The sequence below is a fragment of the Dreissena polymorpha genome, chromosome 13 (assembly GCF_020536995.1).
Source record: "Dreissena polymorpha isolate Duluth1 chromosome 13, UMN_Dpol_1.0, whole genome shotgun sequence".
Classification (NCBI taxonomy): domain Eukaryota; kingdom Metazoa; phylum Mollusca; class Bivalvia; order Myida; family Dreissenidae; genus Dreissena; species Dreissena polymorpha.
Genome location: NC_068367.1, coordinates 65,256,514 through 65,274,405, shown reverse-complemented (window position 1 = coordinate 65,274,405; position 17,892 = coordinate 65,256,514). Strand labels below are relative to the sequence as shown.

Sequence of the window (17,892 nt, the reverse complement as noted above, 5' to 3'; positions counted from 1 at the left end):
CAACGAGCTGGCTATGACGATACCTCGGGTTTTCTCTGAAAACAGCCGAGCTAAAAATATGGAAAGTGCGAACTCTGTATGCCTCAACTTTTGTACATTAAGGTACATAAGAAAGGTTGATGAAACTCAATAAAACATATGGGGCTTATGAAAGTTATTACCTTTTTTGTCACACAAATTTTTGCTATGATAATGGATAATTGATAACGAAAATCTGGATTCTGCACAACCACAAAAAGTACTATAGCTAGGTAGATGGAGATCGTATTCTTACGCTGACAACAATAAATGTAAGGTAACTGCTGTTTTGTCTGAAAAGGCTCATCGTAAACATATTATTTTTGATTGCCGTTTTTTATTTGCAAAAATATATAATCTTTTAACAGATTTTCCCACTTTTTGTTAAAATCTGGAACGTGTACCACCCTGCTATTCTGCTCTGGATCTTCCCCTTCAGACACAATCAAGAAACTCTTCTAAACCTTTTTCAATTTTCCAGTTCCTCATTGGCCCATGGTTTCAATACATTGAAGAAAGAAATGTGATAACTGGTAAGGTAGCATTGAGTCCAAAACTAGGGACATGCTAATAAACATAACATCAAACTCTCATTTGTAAAAATTCATCTTTTAAATAATTACGATGTGAATGCAGAGCAACTTTACACAAATGTTTAGACACATTTTTTTCCTGTTAAGTACATGAATGTCTTCAATATCAAATCAGTTCTGTCAATGAAATCCTCTTATCCACTGCAGAAAACATTTTTAGGACAGTTTTAATGCATGCAATTTCATATAAATCAAATATTTCTACATCTGACAAGGTTAATCATAACAAAACAAATGGTTTATTCAGACTCAGATTTTCATATGAATAATGAAATGTAAAAAAAATGCACAAACAACATGACCATGCCTGCCTTATGTCAGTATGGGCCTGGAACATTTCCTTCAACATAATTATCTTTACAAAGCACTACTTCACACATCCGCAACAGTCTTCATGCATGGCCAGTTCAGCTGTCAGTTGCCTTATAATGATCATCGTCAATGGTTGAGTAGATGTGTCCTTCACTGCTCAAGAAATCGATCGCCTCTCTGTAACCATTAACATATTGCAGTATGAAAGGGATGAACTCTACTTAGTAAGTTTTGTTTCAATACGATTCAGTTAATTTGTCTACAATCTTGTTCAGTAAGCCTGAATACAAGAACACATCGAGTTATCATCATAAATACTGCAAACACATAAGTTATTATTCTCTGCTCAGTCTCTTTTTATCCCCCGCCAGAGGCGGAGGGATATTGTTTTGGCGTTGTCCGTCCGTCCGTCAGTCCGTCCGGCACTTTTGTGTCCGGAGCCATATCTTGGAAGTTCTTTGGTGGATTTCATTTAAACTTGGTATGAGTATATATATGCATAAGAGGATGATGCACGCCAAATGGCATTCTACACCATCTGTTAAAAACAGACTTATGGCCCTTTGTATCTTGAAAAAATACTGTTTAGTGTCCGGAGCCTTATCTTGGAAGTTCTTTGGCGGATTTCATTGAAACTTGGTATGAGTATATATATGCATAAGAGGATGATGCACGCCAAATGGCATTGTACACCATCTGTTAAAAACAGACTTATGGCCCTTTGTATCTTGAAAAAATGCTTTTTACTATAGGCACTTTTGTGTCCGGAGCCATATCTTGGAAGTGCTTTGGCGGATTTCATTTAAACTTGGTATGAGTATATATATGCATAAGTGGATGATGCACGCCAAATGGCATTGTACACCATCTGTTAAAAACAGACTTATGGCCCTTTGTATCTTGAAAAAATGCTTTTTACTATAGTCATTTTTGTGTCCGGAACCATATCTTGGAAGCGCTTTGGCGGATTTCTTTGAAACTTGGTATGAATATATTCCCGCGCCAGAGGCGGAGGGATATTGTTTTGGCGTTGTCCGTCTGGCCGGCTGTCTGGCCGGCACTTTTGTGTCCGGAGCCATATCTTGGAAGTGCTTTGGCGGATTTCATTTAAACTTGATATGAGTATATATATATGCATAAGAGGATGATGCACGCCATGGCTTATTAATTCACCTTAATAAATTGTGAAGGCTTGAGAACCTTCCTTTGTCTTAGTTTTGTGTTATTGTCCTCCGTCCGTCCATCTATCATAATGTTCATCCGTCCAATTTGCACCCATCCTCAAACAAAGCATATGTTGCGGGGGATACCTTGGGCCTTTCAGGCCCTCTTGTTTAATTAGAGTCCAATTAAAGTGTCCAATAAACACGTAATTTTACTGTGCTTAGACATACTCCAAGAACCATTCACTAATTTTGTGACAGGAAAGTTCATGAATAACTTTAGGATATCAACAAATAAAACAAGAGGCCCATGAGGGTCTGAATCGCTCTATTGACTGGAATCAATAGGGCTCAAGCCCTTGATAGTATGAACAATATGAGTAAGTTTTAAATAAACAGACCCAAAATGGGAAATTTATTGCATAAACAAGAAGAAAAGTAAAATTTTAACTTCAAATGGCTCCTTTTCAACAATAAGTTGGACAAATTTTCTTCACTCTCAATGGGATTCCAGCCCTTGATGATATAAAACATCTGTTGAAGTTTCAAAAGGATAGAACTTTATATGTAAACAAACAAGAAATGTGTTTGTCGGAAACACTATGTCCCTTTCTGCGCCGCTTTGAATTATTTCTTTTGACCTTTGACCTTGAAGGCTGACCTTGACCTTTCACCACTCAAAATGTGCAGCTCCATGAGATACAAATGCACGCCAAATATGAAGTTGCTATCTTCAATATTGCAAAAGTTATGGCAAAATGTTAAAGATTTTCATTTTTTTCTCAAATTCAAGGGGAGATAATTCTGGACTTATAACTCCGATATTGCTCATTTTCAATAGGGTTTGACTCATCATTCAGATAAAAACACTGTGCAAGTTGGGAAATGATTGGATGAAAACTGTGGACTTGATTGCGTAAACAAGCCTTATTTCACAATTTTCTCAAATTCAAGGGGAGATAATTCTGGGCTTTTTACTCTGATGTAACCCATTTTCAATAGGGTTCGAGTCCTCATAAATATAAAGACACTGAACAAGTTTGAAAAGAATCGGATGAAAACTGTGGACTTAGAGCTTATGAACCAACAAGAGGGCCATGATGGCCCTGAATCGCTCACCTGACTCATTAAGATCAGATGAAAACTATGACCTCTATTGTCTACACAATGTTTTTCTATGATTTGACCTAGTGACCTAGTTCCTGACTCTAGATGACCCAAATACAATCCCAATCCAGATTTCATCAAGATAAACATTCTGATCACAGTTCATAAATATTGGATGAAAACTGTGACCTCTATTGTCAACACAAGGTTTTTCTATTTATTTGAACTAGATTTTTACCCCAGGTGACCCAAATACAATCCCACCCAGATTTCATCAAGAATTCTGACCAAATTTCATAAAGGTTGGATGAAAACTGTGATCTCTAATGTCTACACAAGGTTTTTCTATTATTTGACCTAGTTTTTGACCCCAGATGACCCAAATAAAATCCCAACCCAGATTTCATCAAGATAAACATTCTGACCAAATTTCATAAAGATTGGATGAAAACTGTGACCTCTATTGTCTACAGAAGGTTGTTCTATTATTTGACCTAGTGACCTTGTTTTTGACCCCAGATGACCCAAATACAATCCCAAACCGGATTTCATCAAGATAAACATTTTGACCAAATTTCATCAAGATTGGATGCAAACTGTGACCTCTGCTGTCTACACAAACAAATTGTTGACGGACGGACGCACAGACACACGCAGGCACGCACAACGGACGCCGGACATCACACGATCACATAAGCTCACCGTGTCACTTCATGACAGGTGACCTAAAAATATGTGTCGGAGATAAACATGAACAGTTGTGGTTAAAATCCCATAGAAACAAGGGCTGTTTGTAAAACATGCATGCCCCCCTATATGGGCTATAAGTTGTAGTAGCAGCCATTGTGTGAATACGTTTTTTGTCACTGTGAATGGTGGTGGTGGTGGTGGTGTAGTAGTAGTAGTAGTAGTAGTAGTAGTAGTAGTAGTAGTAGTAGTAGTAGTAGTAGTAGTAGTAGTAGTAATAGTAGTTGTAGTAGTAGTAGTAGTAGTAGTAGTAGTAGTAGTAGAAGTAGTAGTAGTAGTAGAAGTAGTAGTAGAAGTAGTAGTAGTAGTAGTAGTAGTAGTAGTAGTAGTAGTAGTAGTGGTAGTAGTAGTAGTAGTAGTAGTAGTAGTGGTAAAAGTAGTAGTAGTAGTGGCAGTAGTAGTAGAAGTAGTAATAGTAGACGTGGTGGTGGTGGTGGTGGTGGTGGTGGTGGTGGTGGTGGTGGTGGTAGTATTACTAGTAGTAGTAGTACTAGTAGTAGTAGTAGTAGTAGTAGTAGTAGTAGTAGTAGTAGTAGTAGTAGTAGTGGTAGAAGTAGTAGAAGTAGTAGTAGTAGTAGTAGTAGTAGAAGTAGTAGTAGTAGTAGTAGTAGTAGTAGTAGCAGTAGCAGTAGCAGTAGCAGCATTACAAGACCAATACTTAAGAATGATCAAATGGGAAAAGGTAACATAGCACCAGCAGTAAATATGGGGCTCATTTACAGGTCAGATTTGGAATCTCTGCTGTAAAATGAGATTTTGAATGAATTAAAGGGAGGCAAATCTGTAATAAAAAGAACATGCATAAACCGTAGTTGTTTCCCTTGTTTGAACCATGCTATATCCTTACAAGTTTGGAAAGAATTGGATGAAAAATTTGGACTTTATTGCATAAACACCATTTTCTCAATTCAAGGGGAGGTAATTCTGTACTTCATGGACCAATAATGCTCATTTTTTGTAGGGTTCGTGTCCTCATTGATATAAAGACACTGTGCAAATTTGGAAAGGATCGGACAAAAAATGTGGAAGATTTTTGAAAGTTTTCACAAAATAGGCAAAAACGAATAAACATGCAAAGTTCAACGAGCTCCTGCGGCCATGTTTTTTCACGAATCAAATTTCTTTGAACAACTTTTTCAGGGGAGCCCTCAAAGGTCATCCCTGTGAAATTTTTTGAAAATCTGATGAGCGGTTTCTGACAAGAAGATTTTTTAAGGTTTTTACCATATATGGTCATGGCGGCCATCTTTGTTATGCGATCAAATTTTTTTTAACAATTCTTTTGTCCCATGACCTAGGGATGCTCCACATGAAATTTAGTTGAAATTGGCTCAATGGTTTAGTAGAAGAAGATGTTTACAAATTGTTTACGGACGGACGGACGGACGGACGGACGGACGCCGGACACTGAGTGATCACAATAGCTCACCTCGAGCTATCGCTCAGGTGAGCTAAAAATGCACTAATTTCAACGTCAAGAATGAACAGCAATATACCTGATGGCTTTCTCTGGTACTCCCCTCATCTGTCTACATACAGCGTCCACACTTGCCCCTTCTGAGGACATGTCATTACGAATCGCTACCCTCACCTGGTGCAACAGAACAAAGACTGCTTAAGAGAAATAGACCGAAAACCTTTGAAGAGAAACTGAACAAAGACCGTTGAAAAGATACACAACAAAGACGGTTGAAGAGTAACAGAACAAAGACCATTTAAGATAAATTCAACAAAACAAAAAACGTTCAAGATAAACAAAACAAAGACCGTTCAAGAATAACAAAACAAAGACCGTTAAAGATTTCCGGTTCCGCATTTAACTCAAGACATGCAATTGCCAGAGAGTTACTCAACAAAGTAATAATACATTTTTCTAAATCTTGAGGTTTAAAGTAATTTCTATAAATGAACACGTGTTATTTTTCTCACAATTAAATTTGCTGTTCAGCAAAGTATTCATTTTATAATAATTAAAGCGATTTAGATCTAAAACTAAGAGATTAATTTTTTAAAGAATTAGTCTAATGTACTTGTGAAAGTACTGATCCAAAATTACAGGTCATGAAAAAACATGACTGATCTTTCAACAATTTAAAATTATAAGAATTTCATCAGAGATCAGTCACTTATTACAAAGCTGGAACATGAACACACTCTGGTACCTGGTTCTGTATTGAGGTCAGGCCACTGACCATGTCGTTGTTGTGGTCCCCTCCGTTGCTCATGGTGGTAACACCTCCCTGTCTCACATTGCTGGTAGACGCACCTGCATCACCCTGTGTGACAAATACATAAGTGTAAGAACAGGATTCAAGAAAAACTCTAATCAGGTTTTCAAAATACTTTACTTGCAAAATACTTTAGTTTTTGATGATGCTGCTTCAGTGAAGCAGCTCGTTAGGTTATCATACCATGAAAAAATTCTTCACAATGGCGGCCTATGTATAAGACCAAGCCAGTCCGATTGAGTTAGCTAAATTTTCTCCATCGGCATACCTCGCAGATTATCATTGATAAAGGTAAAGCAGCTTAGTCTTGTCCTCTTTCAAATTTATCGAGAGGTTCAGGACAGGAACCAGACACGAAACTGCCAGATGGCACTTCAAACGCTGTGAAGCTGGGTAACCAAAAATGTAGTTATTTTTAGATTTGATTGAGAATGTAACCCGCCTCCCAGTTTCGCTGAATGGGTCAAGTTCGCCATGAGTACTGCTTCTCCATACCCCTAAATTTTTTTTTTCGTACCCAAATTTTTTCGTACTCAATTTTTTTTCGTACCCACATTTTTATCTTACCCCAATTTTTGTAATGTTGTACCCAAATTTTTTTGGGCATATTTTTTTTGGTACCCAAAATGTTCGTACCCACATACACCAATTGTGGTGATGTAGATAAACTGAAATTGATGCTTTCATATCCATCCTCTTCAAAGGCATCGTCACACCAATACTGTCAGTACTTTGATTAAGGAAAGAAACACACATAAGTACTGAAATGAGTGTCTAAAATGAAAACATCCAATATTTGTTACTTAAAGGGACTGTCGACCAGATTGACGAAAAAAAGAAAAGTTCTGAAATACAGGTTTTTTTTACAATTATTAGTATATATTGATTAAAATATCACAACTGGTATATTACATTACTTGAAATAGTTGTTAAGTTTTCATATTTTCAGTATATTCGGTAATAAAATTTTACTGGGTATGTGTACCAGGTAACTTAAACTACCAGTTAACTATAAATAACAAAAGTAGTTCGATCATCATCGTCATGTGGTAAACCCAGGAATGCAAATTGTGCATGCGTAGTGAATTGTATATATTTTATTTATAAAATTATCAATCTACTTGTATTATTTATAGTGTGTATATCGTTACGTCACCAATTTTCGAAATGTACTTTTGATTTCATAGCGCAAAATTTTATCCCTGAATATACTGAAAATATGAACATTTTTCAAGTAATGTAATATACCAGTCATGATATGTTATTCAATATAAACTAATATAATTGTAAAAAAATACGTTATTTAAGAACTTTTCTTTTTTCGTCAATCTGGGTGACAGTCCCTAAAAGCCACAAATAACATGTACCGCTATAAGATATAAACAAATCAGAGATAATGGTTTGTTACTTGTTACTGGGCTTTTATTGTAAAATGTCTGAACTTCTTGACCTTCGATTTTGGAGGTTTTGCTACATGATTAAAGCCTTTGCCTTATTTGCACCATTTGAATGCTCTTGCTTTTTAAACCATTAAATGTTTATCCATATTTTATTGATAGATGGTTTTCACTGCATGGAATGTGTTCTGATTTAATAATACTTTTCTCTTAAGGTATATGTATATATGATTATAATTATTTAAGCATGTGCTCATAACTGTTTCCCTTGTTATTAAGTTATTCTCCAATAATTTCACAACTTAATTTTAACACATTTATGCCTAACGTCTAGAAAAAAAGGCCTTTGCAAACAGCGTTGCTTAAAAAAAATTCTGTAAGTAATTTTCTAAATATGGAAATAAATATACTAGACATCCCTTATTTTGGAAATTAATTGATCCAATTGAGAAGGATGGGAGAGTCCACTAGGCATAAATGGGTTAATGAAACCAAAAGGCACCCTGCCATTTCAATCTTAATCTTTTGCTATGGTACATGTAACTATGTACATGATAGTCAAACTTAAGTGTAACACTTACGTTAGCAGCATTGAAAGTCACATGGCTATGTACAACTTCCAGTATGTGGTATGTGAGCTCATTCATGTCCGTGACGGGGGTAATCTTGGTCGCTACTATGCTTTTCTTGCCACCAAATGAACGCACAGTGCCCCGAACTCTCACATATGTATTCTCTCTCATCGCTTTCACCCTTTCCTCATCTGGTACAGACTCCTGTACATAAAATGTAATGTTAAGCCTTTTAAATAAAAAGTTAGTTTTAAAAGTTAAGTTTTTGTCAAAAACAAATATTTACATGTACATCGTTACATTATTTATAGTAGGAATCCAAAAAAATCAAATTAATTAAATATAAATGAACACTTTTATAGTTCTGTTTAAAAGAATCTTTATTGTGTTCACACCATAAAACATGATGTTAAATAGCTATTAGCAGCACTAGCAACATTATTTTCACTCTGGCATTGTCTCAAATTTTGCAATCAAGTATCATGTTAGTATTCAAAATGTATTCACTCTAGCACTGTCTCAAATTTTGCAATCAAATATCATGTTAGTATTCAAAATGTATTCACTCTAGCACTGTCTCAAATTTTGCAATCAAATATCATGTTAGTATTCAAAATGTATTCACTCTAGCACTGTCTCAAATTTTGCAATCAAATATCATGTTAGTATTCAAAATGTATTCACTCTAGCACTGTCTCAAATTTTGCAATCAAATATCATGTTAGTATTCAAAATGTATTCACTCTAGCACTGTCTCAAATTTTGCAATCAAATATCATGTTAGTATTCAAAATGTATTCACTCTAGCACTGTCTCAAATTTTGCAATCAAATATCATGTTAGTATTCAAAATGTATTCACTCTAGCACTGTCTCAAATTTTGCAATCAAATATCATGTTAGTATTCAAAATGTATTCACTCTAGCACTGTCTCAAATTTTGCAATCAAATATCATGTTAGTATTCAAAATGTATTCACTCTAGCACTGTCTCAAATTTTGCAATCAAATATCATGTTAGTATTCAAAATGTATTCACTCTAGCACTGTCTCAAATTTTGCAATCAAATATCATGTTAGTATTCAAAATGTCTCCTGTGAGTCAATGCAATCCCTCAATATCTTGTACAAGAAAAACAGTCACAAAATGAACAATGTCAACATTTTGTGACATTCCTCACTTTTCACAATAGTGAATACCTATGATCTAAACACCACTTACATCATTATCCACGAACTGTTTCACTTCTAGAGGTGGCCCAGAGAGATCATCCACTTCATAATCCAGCCTGGTAGCAGACTCCTTCACTGATCTCACAAGCCCCACAATTGTCACCTGCCATATAGAACAGCATAATTTCAATGAATAATATGAGCCTCAATCTAGGAAAATGGAGCTAAATGCATGCAAGAATTGTTCCAGACAATCCTGCGCAGTCTGCGCCCACCAATCAGGGAAGACAATTTTGCCAAAATCGGATTTTGCAATAAAGATACTTTTTTAACAAAAATTCCATAAAATCAAAAAGGGTTGTTCCTGATAAGCCCGTGTAGATCTGTCTGGAAGTTTTGTTGAAAACACAAGCTTCATGATGAACAAAGGCACATACAGTCAGTCAATTTATTTTTTTAGATGGACATTTAGTTAATCTCCCATCCAGCTCTAAAAGTTACACTTTATTAAATTTTATTTTAAAACCACTTATTCTTATTTTTGAAGCATTTGTTTACATAAAAAACAACATCACCAAATTTTGGTCAAAACCCCACAATTTTTCCCAATCCAAATGGACCCAGCCCCATTTCCAAAATGGTGAAAAAAAAATACTGCACTAGTGGCACAAAAATACATCTGACAAGGGGAAAAAACTGATATGTGGTCTGAACGAAAAAACACAATGACATACATTGCAATTAAGGTTTTGTGCTCTGGAAATACAGGTTTTGCATATATCGCAGTCCTATGAAAGATCACTGGCAAGCAAGTTACCTGATAAATCTCCATGTCACCACTGTAGAACTTTTCATCAGCTATTTGAGAGTTGATTATTTCAGCAATCGTCACTGGTGCGACATACTGAGGCTTTTGAGATGCCTATGTAAAATGAACAAGTATGTAACAAACAAAAGCAGTATTCACACAGGTTATATTTGAAGGTCAATGTACAGGCCTTTTCCACCCTATGCCACAAGTCCGAATTTCGGCCCCATTCCCAATGCAAATCTGGTTGTTTTTTTCCCAATTGAATTTTTTTTCCAAAAAAAAAAAAAATAATAATTTTTTTTAAACCTTTAAATATATAAGTTTACCTGATCCAGTGTAGAAAATACAAAAATATTGCATGCCTAAATTAAATTATCTGTTGCCTTGAATTTGCTTTAAAAAACAGTAAAATATGTTAAATTGATTATTTAAGAATTTTCTTATTTTCCCAAAATCCGGCGTTTTGCGCGATTTCTTTCTCCTTAAAAAAGGCCAGGCCCTTTCCCCAAAATCAGATAAAAAAAACTGCACTTATCACACATGTTCATAACATTTTGTAAAATTTTTATAATATGTTATCAAAATAGTCATTATCAACCATTTAACGGCTTCTTTGATATATAAGAAATTCTATTTACATGCAATTATTTTTCCCAATTGAGCCAGTTTTGCGATTAATTTATTTCCCCAAATGGGATTTTTCACGACATGAAATTCCCAAAATTCCAGTGTGGCGTTTTCCCAAAATGGAGCGGAAAAGGCCTGAATGTACTGACTGAAAATAGGAGGTAAAAACAGCAAATATTTTGTAAGTCAGCAGAGAAAAAAAGAGTAGCACTTATAGTAGGGCTTTTATTGATAATATAAATTTACTTTTTATACATAACATATTGTAGTATTTGTCAAATGCCTTAAAGCCTTCAGAATGGTGGGAAAAACTCCAACTTTATTGAATGGCGACAAGATTTGTGTTGCTTCCTTTACACATCAAATAAGCACGTTAAGCATAGAAAAATTGTCATTCAAAATTATCGAAATGATCACTACAGTACATTCGCGTCGAAGGTCTCATGTTTGAGAGAAAGACTGTAACAAAGCTATAACCTTTCTTTCATCGGACTGTTGAGGAGTTCCAAATCCTCCTGGCGAAGAAAATCCACCTTGATTTTGGAAACCTGGAATCACATCATAATTAACATTAGGGCTTTGAGCGCGGTCTGTTTAAAATGTGTTTAGTCGATTGGTGTATTGCGGATTTTAGTGAGTAACGGATAGATTAAACGTTTTTTTGCAAAATACTTTTATTTATGTTAAGATTTATAGTTTTCTATGAATTGAATACAAAAAAGCCTATCATTGTTAAGTCGATTCATGTATGAATTGAATACAAAAAAGCCTATCATTGTTAAGTCGATTCATGTTTTTGTTGATGTGTGTCAATGTTTACAACTGTTTCTTTTTTCGAAAGCAAAACAAGGTCACGTTATGTACACACCGTCAGCGATTTTCCTTGTCCAATTGGGAAAAGTACCCGTACCGGTCCAATTGGGAAAAATCGAGTCGTGAAAACCTCAAAATTGGGAAAAATCGAGTCGTGAAAACCTCAAATTGGGAAATTGGTGTACTTGATTTTTTGCTCCAAAATACTTTAAAATTGATAAACAAGTGGTTTCAAGCTGTCAATATTATATAAACCTAGGTTCAAGCTATAGAGCTGCAAAGGGAAACTAACTAAATGTTGCTTTAAAAAAAAACAAAAAAAAAAAACTTTTTTTTTTTTTTTTAAACTTTAATTGGGAATTTAAGGACAGCAATTGGGAAATTTGTATTTTTTTCGTCATTGGGAAAGTGCCGTTTACCGGTACTTTATAAAGAAGGAGGAAAATCGCTGACCGTTTTTGTGACGACAGCAAAAGTGCAGACGAATGGTTTCTTTAATTTTGCAGATTTTTTTTGGTAAACCTAATGTTCATTGATGTAATATTTTAGTATTATGTGTCCTTTACAAAAGTAAGAATGCTCAGAAACCAAATTGATGCGTACCATATAAAATAAGCATGAAAGCTGCAACTCGGGATTTAGTGAATAACGGACATGTGGTGACCCATATTCAGAAATGTGGGGATTGTCTTAAAATAAATATAAACTCAATTGAAGTTGTCCAATACACATGTGGTTAGCGAGTGGCTATGATATTAATTAGTGAAAACATCATTTTTAATGAAAAATAATCAAATTATAACGAAAAATCGATTTCTTTGAAAACATATTTTTCACTATCAAATCTATATATATAACAAGGTTTTCAACTCAAAATGACCTGAATATTGGGTGCATCGCTTTGAACAGCCATAATTTCATCAATTGTGCAGCGATTTCCATGAACTTGGTCTTATTAAACGCAAAAATGAATTTCCTTTCTGGAAATGTACATATACTGCAATTATTGTTTACAAATGCTGTGTCAAATTTCAAGAAATAACACGATACACACGTAATCCGATAAAGACCTAAGCGATCCGGTAATGGCTGAATCAGTGTACCATAAAATTTTCGCCGTAAACAAATTTTTTTTTTTCGGAAATGTAAAACCGCTGGCATGTTTCAATAGGAAAGACATGTGTCTATCTAGGTTTAATGGTTTAATTACTGAATGCATGGTGTTTACATTGAAATGAGACTCGAAGTCCTTAGCTATCCGTTATACACCAATCGACTGTATATGACGCATATCCACGGATATGAACGAAAAGTGCGGATATAAACGAATATAGGCAATATATATGCGTTTTTTGCAGTTTTGTTATGAACATATCACTGTTGAAATTGAATTAAAATTTCACAATATGTGATAAATATGTTAAGACTGCCTCAAAATAGAGCAATTTAATAAAAGCGGTGGTCTGACTGGTCGTTTAACGCGGGTTTAATCCAGTACAAATACCATCTTGATTATTCCACATTGTGTCGTTTGAAATGTGCCGATAAATGCTGAATTATAGGTTTTTTCCAACAATGGCGGGAGATGGGACCTGCTTAGTTGATTGACTACAGTTAATCGACTCGGATTACACATCACTAACCAAAAGGCAGGTATGAATCCACATGAATTTCCACATTTAGAAATTTTGTTATATAATAAAATTTACAAAAACGTGTAAAACAACCATTTTTCTGACATCAATATCACAAAATTAATACTTCATACTAAGTTGTACTGTACACTATTTATTTTGTATCATGTTCTTTTTCCAAAAGTTCTTGTAGGAAAAGCACAATATACCGTAGAAACGATACAAATCGGGATTTTGCTAAAGCAGAATGGTAGGGGAGGGACTTCTTTTTTATGAAAAAAACTTTAAAATATACATCTTCAGTTATTCACTTTATCAGTTTTCAATGTTCAAGCACATCCAAAAAGCTTGTATTGGCTAATGGTGATTTTACACAGTCAAATATAGTTATACTTGGTATAAACAAGAATATCAGTGAAACTGATGCTCCCCGATGATGCGCTTTGTCAATATATGTGTTAATACCCACCTAAAAAATCTTTTATAAGCCTCGGTGACATTGACCTTGACCCCAGTGACCTCAAACCTCATCAAAAGGTAGAGGCCCATGCAAGGTACCTACATGCCAAATATGAAAGAGATCGGTAAAGTATTGAAGGTGCTATGAGAAACTGTAACAAAAGTGTGGCGGAAGGAAGTAAAGAGGTAAGAAAGTAAGGAAGGACAAACTGGCAACTATATGCTAGGAGCATAAAAACAAAGTATGCTTGAAAATAATAATACTTTATTTAATATATGCTGAATGGATGTTGAAAGAGAAGTACCGCAGTAGAAACATAATGAGACGAGACGATCCAGGTTCGTTTTAGTCCTTGCTGTGGAACACCTTTAACACTACAACTCGGTTTACTCTCTTAATGACAAGCGTCAGACGAGTTAGTAGTTAATGGCTGTACGGCGGATCAAGCCTGCGACCCATGCGGGCTGGTCCCACTAGAAAAGAACCAGCCAACGACCAGAAAAGGGCGATTTTAAATAGCCATCTATTGCCATAGGCAACCTGATATGGGGACTTCTGGTGCTATTAAAAATCAAGATACTGTCGCACAACATGACTAAACGTTTTGTCATAAGGGTTATTAATAAATCAAACTTCAGCGCGTCGAAGCTTAGGTCTATACAATATTTTTTTTAAACAATAAATGTACATGTATTATGTTAATGCATTCTGTATTGTTTGCTTATTGTATCTAAATGTATTAATTAAATGAAATTAAATTGCTTTCGTAACAGGTCCGACAAATTAAGGAATTGCTTTCGTAACAGGTCCGACAAATTAAGGAATGGTTTCGTAAAGTGGCGTTTGACCTTTGAATCATAGCATTAACTACCAGTATATTGTGTAAAGAAAAAGAGGCCGTTCACTCGCATTCATGATGCTTAACAAAAACTTATCCTAAGAATATAAACTATTTATACATTGAACAATAGCAACAATCTTCCAATCACTGACCCGGTTTTAGTCAGAACTTATAAGAAGTATTTCAACAATAATTTCGTCAGCAATTAATAATTGTATTGCATTTGTATTGAAGAAATTCGAGTAATCATCATCATCATCATTATCACCATTATTCCATTGACCGGTTTGGCGTTGGCCTTTGAGTGGAAATGAGGGAATACGGTACAGAGATCATCTCCCAGATAGGTCTTTTATGGGCCGCTGACAGTGGCTCATTCATTGTGTGGGAAGTCCTCTCTTTCACATTGTACATACATCATTTCTTCTGACGGTCTCGTCGACGACCTCCTTCTAGCGTGCAAAGGAGCACAGTCTTGCACATGGAGTCGTGTCTAGTAACGTGTCCAAACCAAGCCAACTTTAGTCCAGGCGAGGCTCTTGTGGGTAAACACGTGTTGCAGTCACGTTCCGAACGTACTCGTTGGTCTTGTGCTCCATGTTGGAGAAGCGGAGCCTTCGGCAAAACATGCATGTATTCTGCGTTCTGTGTCCGCGAGAAGCGTCAAGGTCTCGCAGCCGTGAGGTAGGGTGGACACTACGTGGGACTTGTAGAGCCTGTAATTGGTGTGGAAGCAGATGGAGCTGCTTGTTCACAACTTCCTGTGTCTGGTGATTGCTGCGGTCGCTATGGCAGTTCTTGTTCGGACCTTAGCGGTTCTGGTACCATCCTTGGACATGATTACTCCAAAGAACTTGAAGCTTGTAACTTCTTCAATATTCTCGCCGTTCATGGTAATGTATGCACTGGTGTTGGTAGTGCTGTTTACCATGATATTCGACCTCTCCATCTCCATTTCCAAGCATTGCCTCCATTCAGTTGGTGAGGTCTTTGAGTTTATTGCTTAGCACACATGCGACCAATGTCATGAGCGATTTTTATGTTTGAAATGGGTCTTCCATCAATGGAGATAGATATAGGTGCGGTGGTCTCCTGCATTATCTTCTCGAGGCAAAGGTTAAACAGGGCGGGAGAGCAGTAGTTATCCCTGACGGACGACCACTGATGTCCTGAAGAAGCACTCTGCTGTCCATTTAGAAGTACTGCGCTGCAGGCGTATCCGTACAATTCATGGATGACATGCATCATCCCGTCCTCAATGTTGAATCATCTCAGAGCCTGCCATAGGCCATCATGCCAAACGCGATAGAAAGCTTTCTAAAAATTGACGGAAGTTTTGGAACTTGCAGGTGTTTCTCACTGATGGCTCTGCAGTTGAAGATTTGTTCCACTGTTCTCCGCCCAGCTTTGAATCCAGCCTGATCGACTTTCCTCGAATGACTGATGGTGCGGTTATTCTTGAACAGCTTGTGGTTGTCTTTTGTTGGGTAGGATGACCTGAGACTAGGGCCACTTCTTCTCATAGATTTTGTTTGGAATATTGCCGTCAATGCTGCAGCCATTGCCTCTGCTCCGTGCTTACTCCTCACGGGGATTTTTGTGTGTTTTAGCGGGCGGAGGCGTCGACGAAAAAATGTAGAAAGAGCCAAAGAAAGCGTCATAAAGGAAAAAATACATTTGGGGTCAAGGTTTGATTGGTGTGTAGTTAGTATTATTTTTTAATTCTAAATAATAAAACACATTACCAGTATTCAAATGTAAGGTGCAAAGGTTGCTATTTCTTTTAAAGTCGTAAAACATAAGTATCTAATGTTTAGCGAGCATTAAAAATGGCTCAAAATTACTTACCAGGACAAAGTTCTGTTAATTAAGTAACAATATATCGTCTTACTTGGAAGTTCAAAACGTGTCTAGTTTGGATAGGTTTATATTTAATTTCCGTATTAAAACCAGCTTTATAATTAAACATAAGGGTCAAGATGGCCATAGTTCGCTCACCTGAGAGGAGTCGGTTCATTCAATCTTTACCAAGCGTCAAACTTGACCTAGATATTGTCAAGACAAATATCCTGGTCAAGTTTCATCATTTTTTAGCCAAAACTCTGGCGTATGGAGTGTTTACGAGGTTTTTGTAAGATTTGACCTGGTGACCTATATTATGACCCTTATGACCAAACATCAAACTTTGCTTACAAAAATAAATATATGACCAAGATTCATAAAATCTGATACAAAATTGTGACCTCTAGTGTTTTCAGGGATTTTGTATACTACTTAGTATAATGAAAATTTTGACAATCTAAGGGCAATAATTTTGGCATTCATTATGCGATTTTGCTCATTATCAAACTTGACTGAGATCTTGTGGCCGTATAGCTTCTCAGCAACTTTGATAAAGAATGCTTGAGAAATGTGAATGCTAGAGTGTTTACCAATCAAACGGAAGGACGGGCGGCAGACAAAGACCAACCCTAAAACCTCACCTGAGCAATCAGGTGAGCTAAAAAGTGTTTGTTTTTTCACTGCTCTGAGCCATTTTCCAACTTGTTCGAGATATCAATAAAACCAATTTATTGACTAAAATTCAAGATGATTAAGCAAAAAATATGACTTCTAGAGTGTTCACAAGGTTTCCCTATAGTAATCTACGGAAAACTGCCCCCGCCCCCTGGCGGCCATGTTTTTTGACCGATCGGGACCATTTTTAAACTCATCTGTCGGAGATATGAATGAAACAAATGTTTTCACCAAGTTTTATGATGATTGGGCAAACATTGTGACTTCTAGAGTGTTCACAAGCTTTTTTACTACATAAATATAAGAAATGCGCCCCCATCCTCCTCTGGCAGCCATGTTTTTCAACGGACCGGAACCATTTTCGAACTCAACTCTCGTAACTACGAAACAAATGTTCTGACCAAATTTCATGAAAATTGGGCCAACAATGTGACTCCTAGAATATTCACATGTTTTCACTATATACATAAATTATAGAGAAAACTGTCCCACCAACTGGCGGCCATGTTTTTTCACCGATCTGAACCATTTTCGAACTTGTCCGAGATATCAATAAAACCAATGTTTTGACAAAGTTTCATGATGATTGGGCAAACAATGTGACTTCTTGACTGTTCACAGGCATTGTTTTACTATATAAATATAAGGAATACTGCCCCGTTCCCCTGGCAGCCAACGGACCGGAACCATTTTGAACTTAAATCACGTATCTATGAAACAAATGTTCTGACCAAATTTGAAGATTGGGCAAAAAATGTGACTTCTAGAGTGTTGACATGTTTTCACCATATACATATATAGCAAAAACGGCCCCGCCCCTTGGTGGCCATGTTTTTTCACCGATCTTGACTATTTTCGAACTCGTCCGAGATATCAATAA

General features: G+C 36.1%; 2 protein-coding genes across 2 annotated transcripts in view; both read right to left on the bottom strand.

Annotated features, from left to right (window-relative positions):
- Positions 1–17,892, bottom strand: part of LOC127855270 (uncharacterized) — a 224,944-nt gene that overhangs the window by 60,304 nt on the left and 146,748 nt on the right. The window lies entirely within an intron of this gene.
- On the bottom strand, positions 607–13,211 carry LOC127855276 (replication protein A 32 kDa subunit-like). Its single transcript, XM_052390735.1, has 8 exons — positions 13,065–13,211; positions 11,225–11,295; positions 10,127–10,231; positions 9,359–9,472; positions 8,147–8,341; positions 6,103–6,216; positions 5,437–5,531; positions 607–1,100 (listed from the first exon to the last, which is right to left on the bottom strand). The coding sequence occupies exons 1-8, from the start codon at positions 13,081–13,083 to the stop codon at positions 1,019–1,021; spliced, it is 795 nt and encodes a 264-aa protein (XP_052246695.1). The 5' UTR covers positions 13,084–13,211; the 3' UTR covers positions 607–1,018.

Excerpts from the sequence above, each read along its gene's own strand:
- LOC127855276 (XM_052390735.1), bottom strand. Across the intron at positions 6,217-8,146 it reads TGACTTTCAATGCTGCTAAC|GGTGATGCAGGTGCGTCTAC; the intron begins GTAAGTGTTACA and ends TTTGTCACACAG. Across the intron at positions 5,532-6,102 it reads TGACCTCAATACAGAACCAG|GTGAGGGTAGCGATTCGTAA; the intron begins GTACCAGAGTGT and ends CTGTTGCACCAG.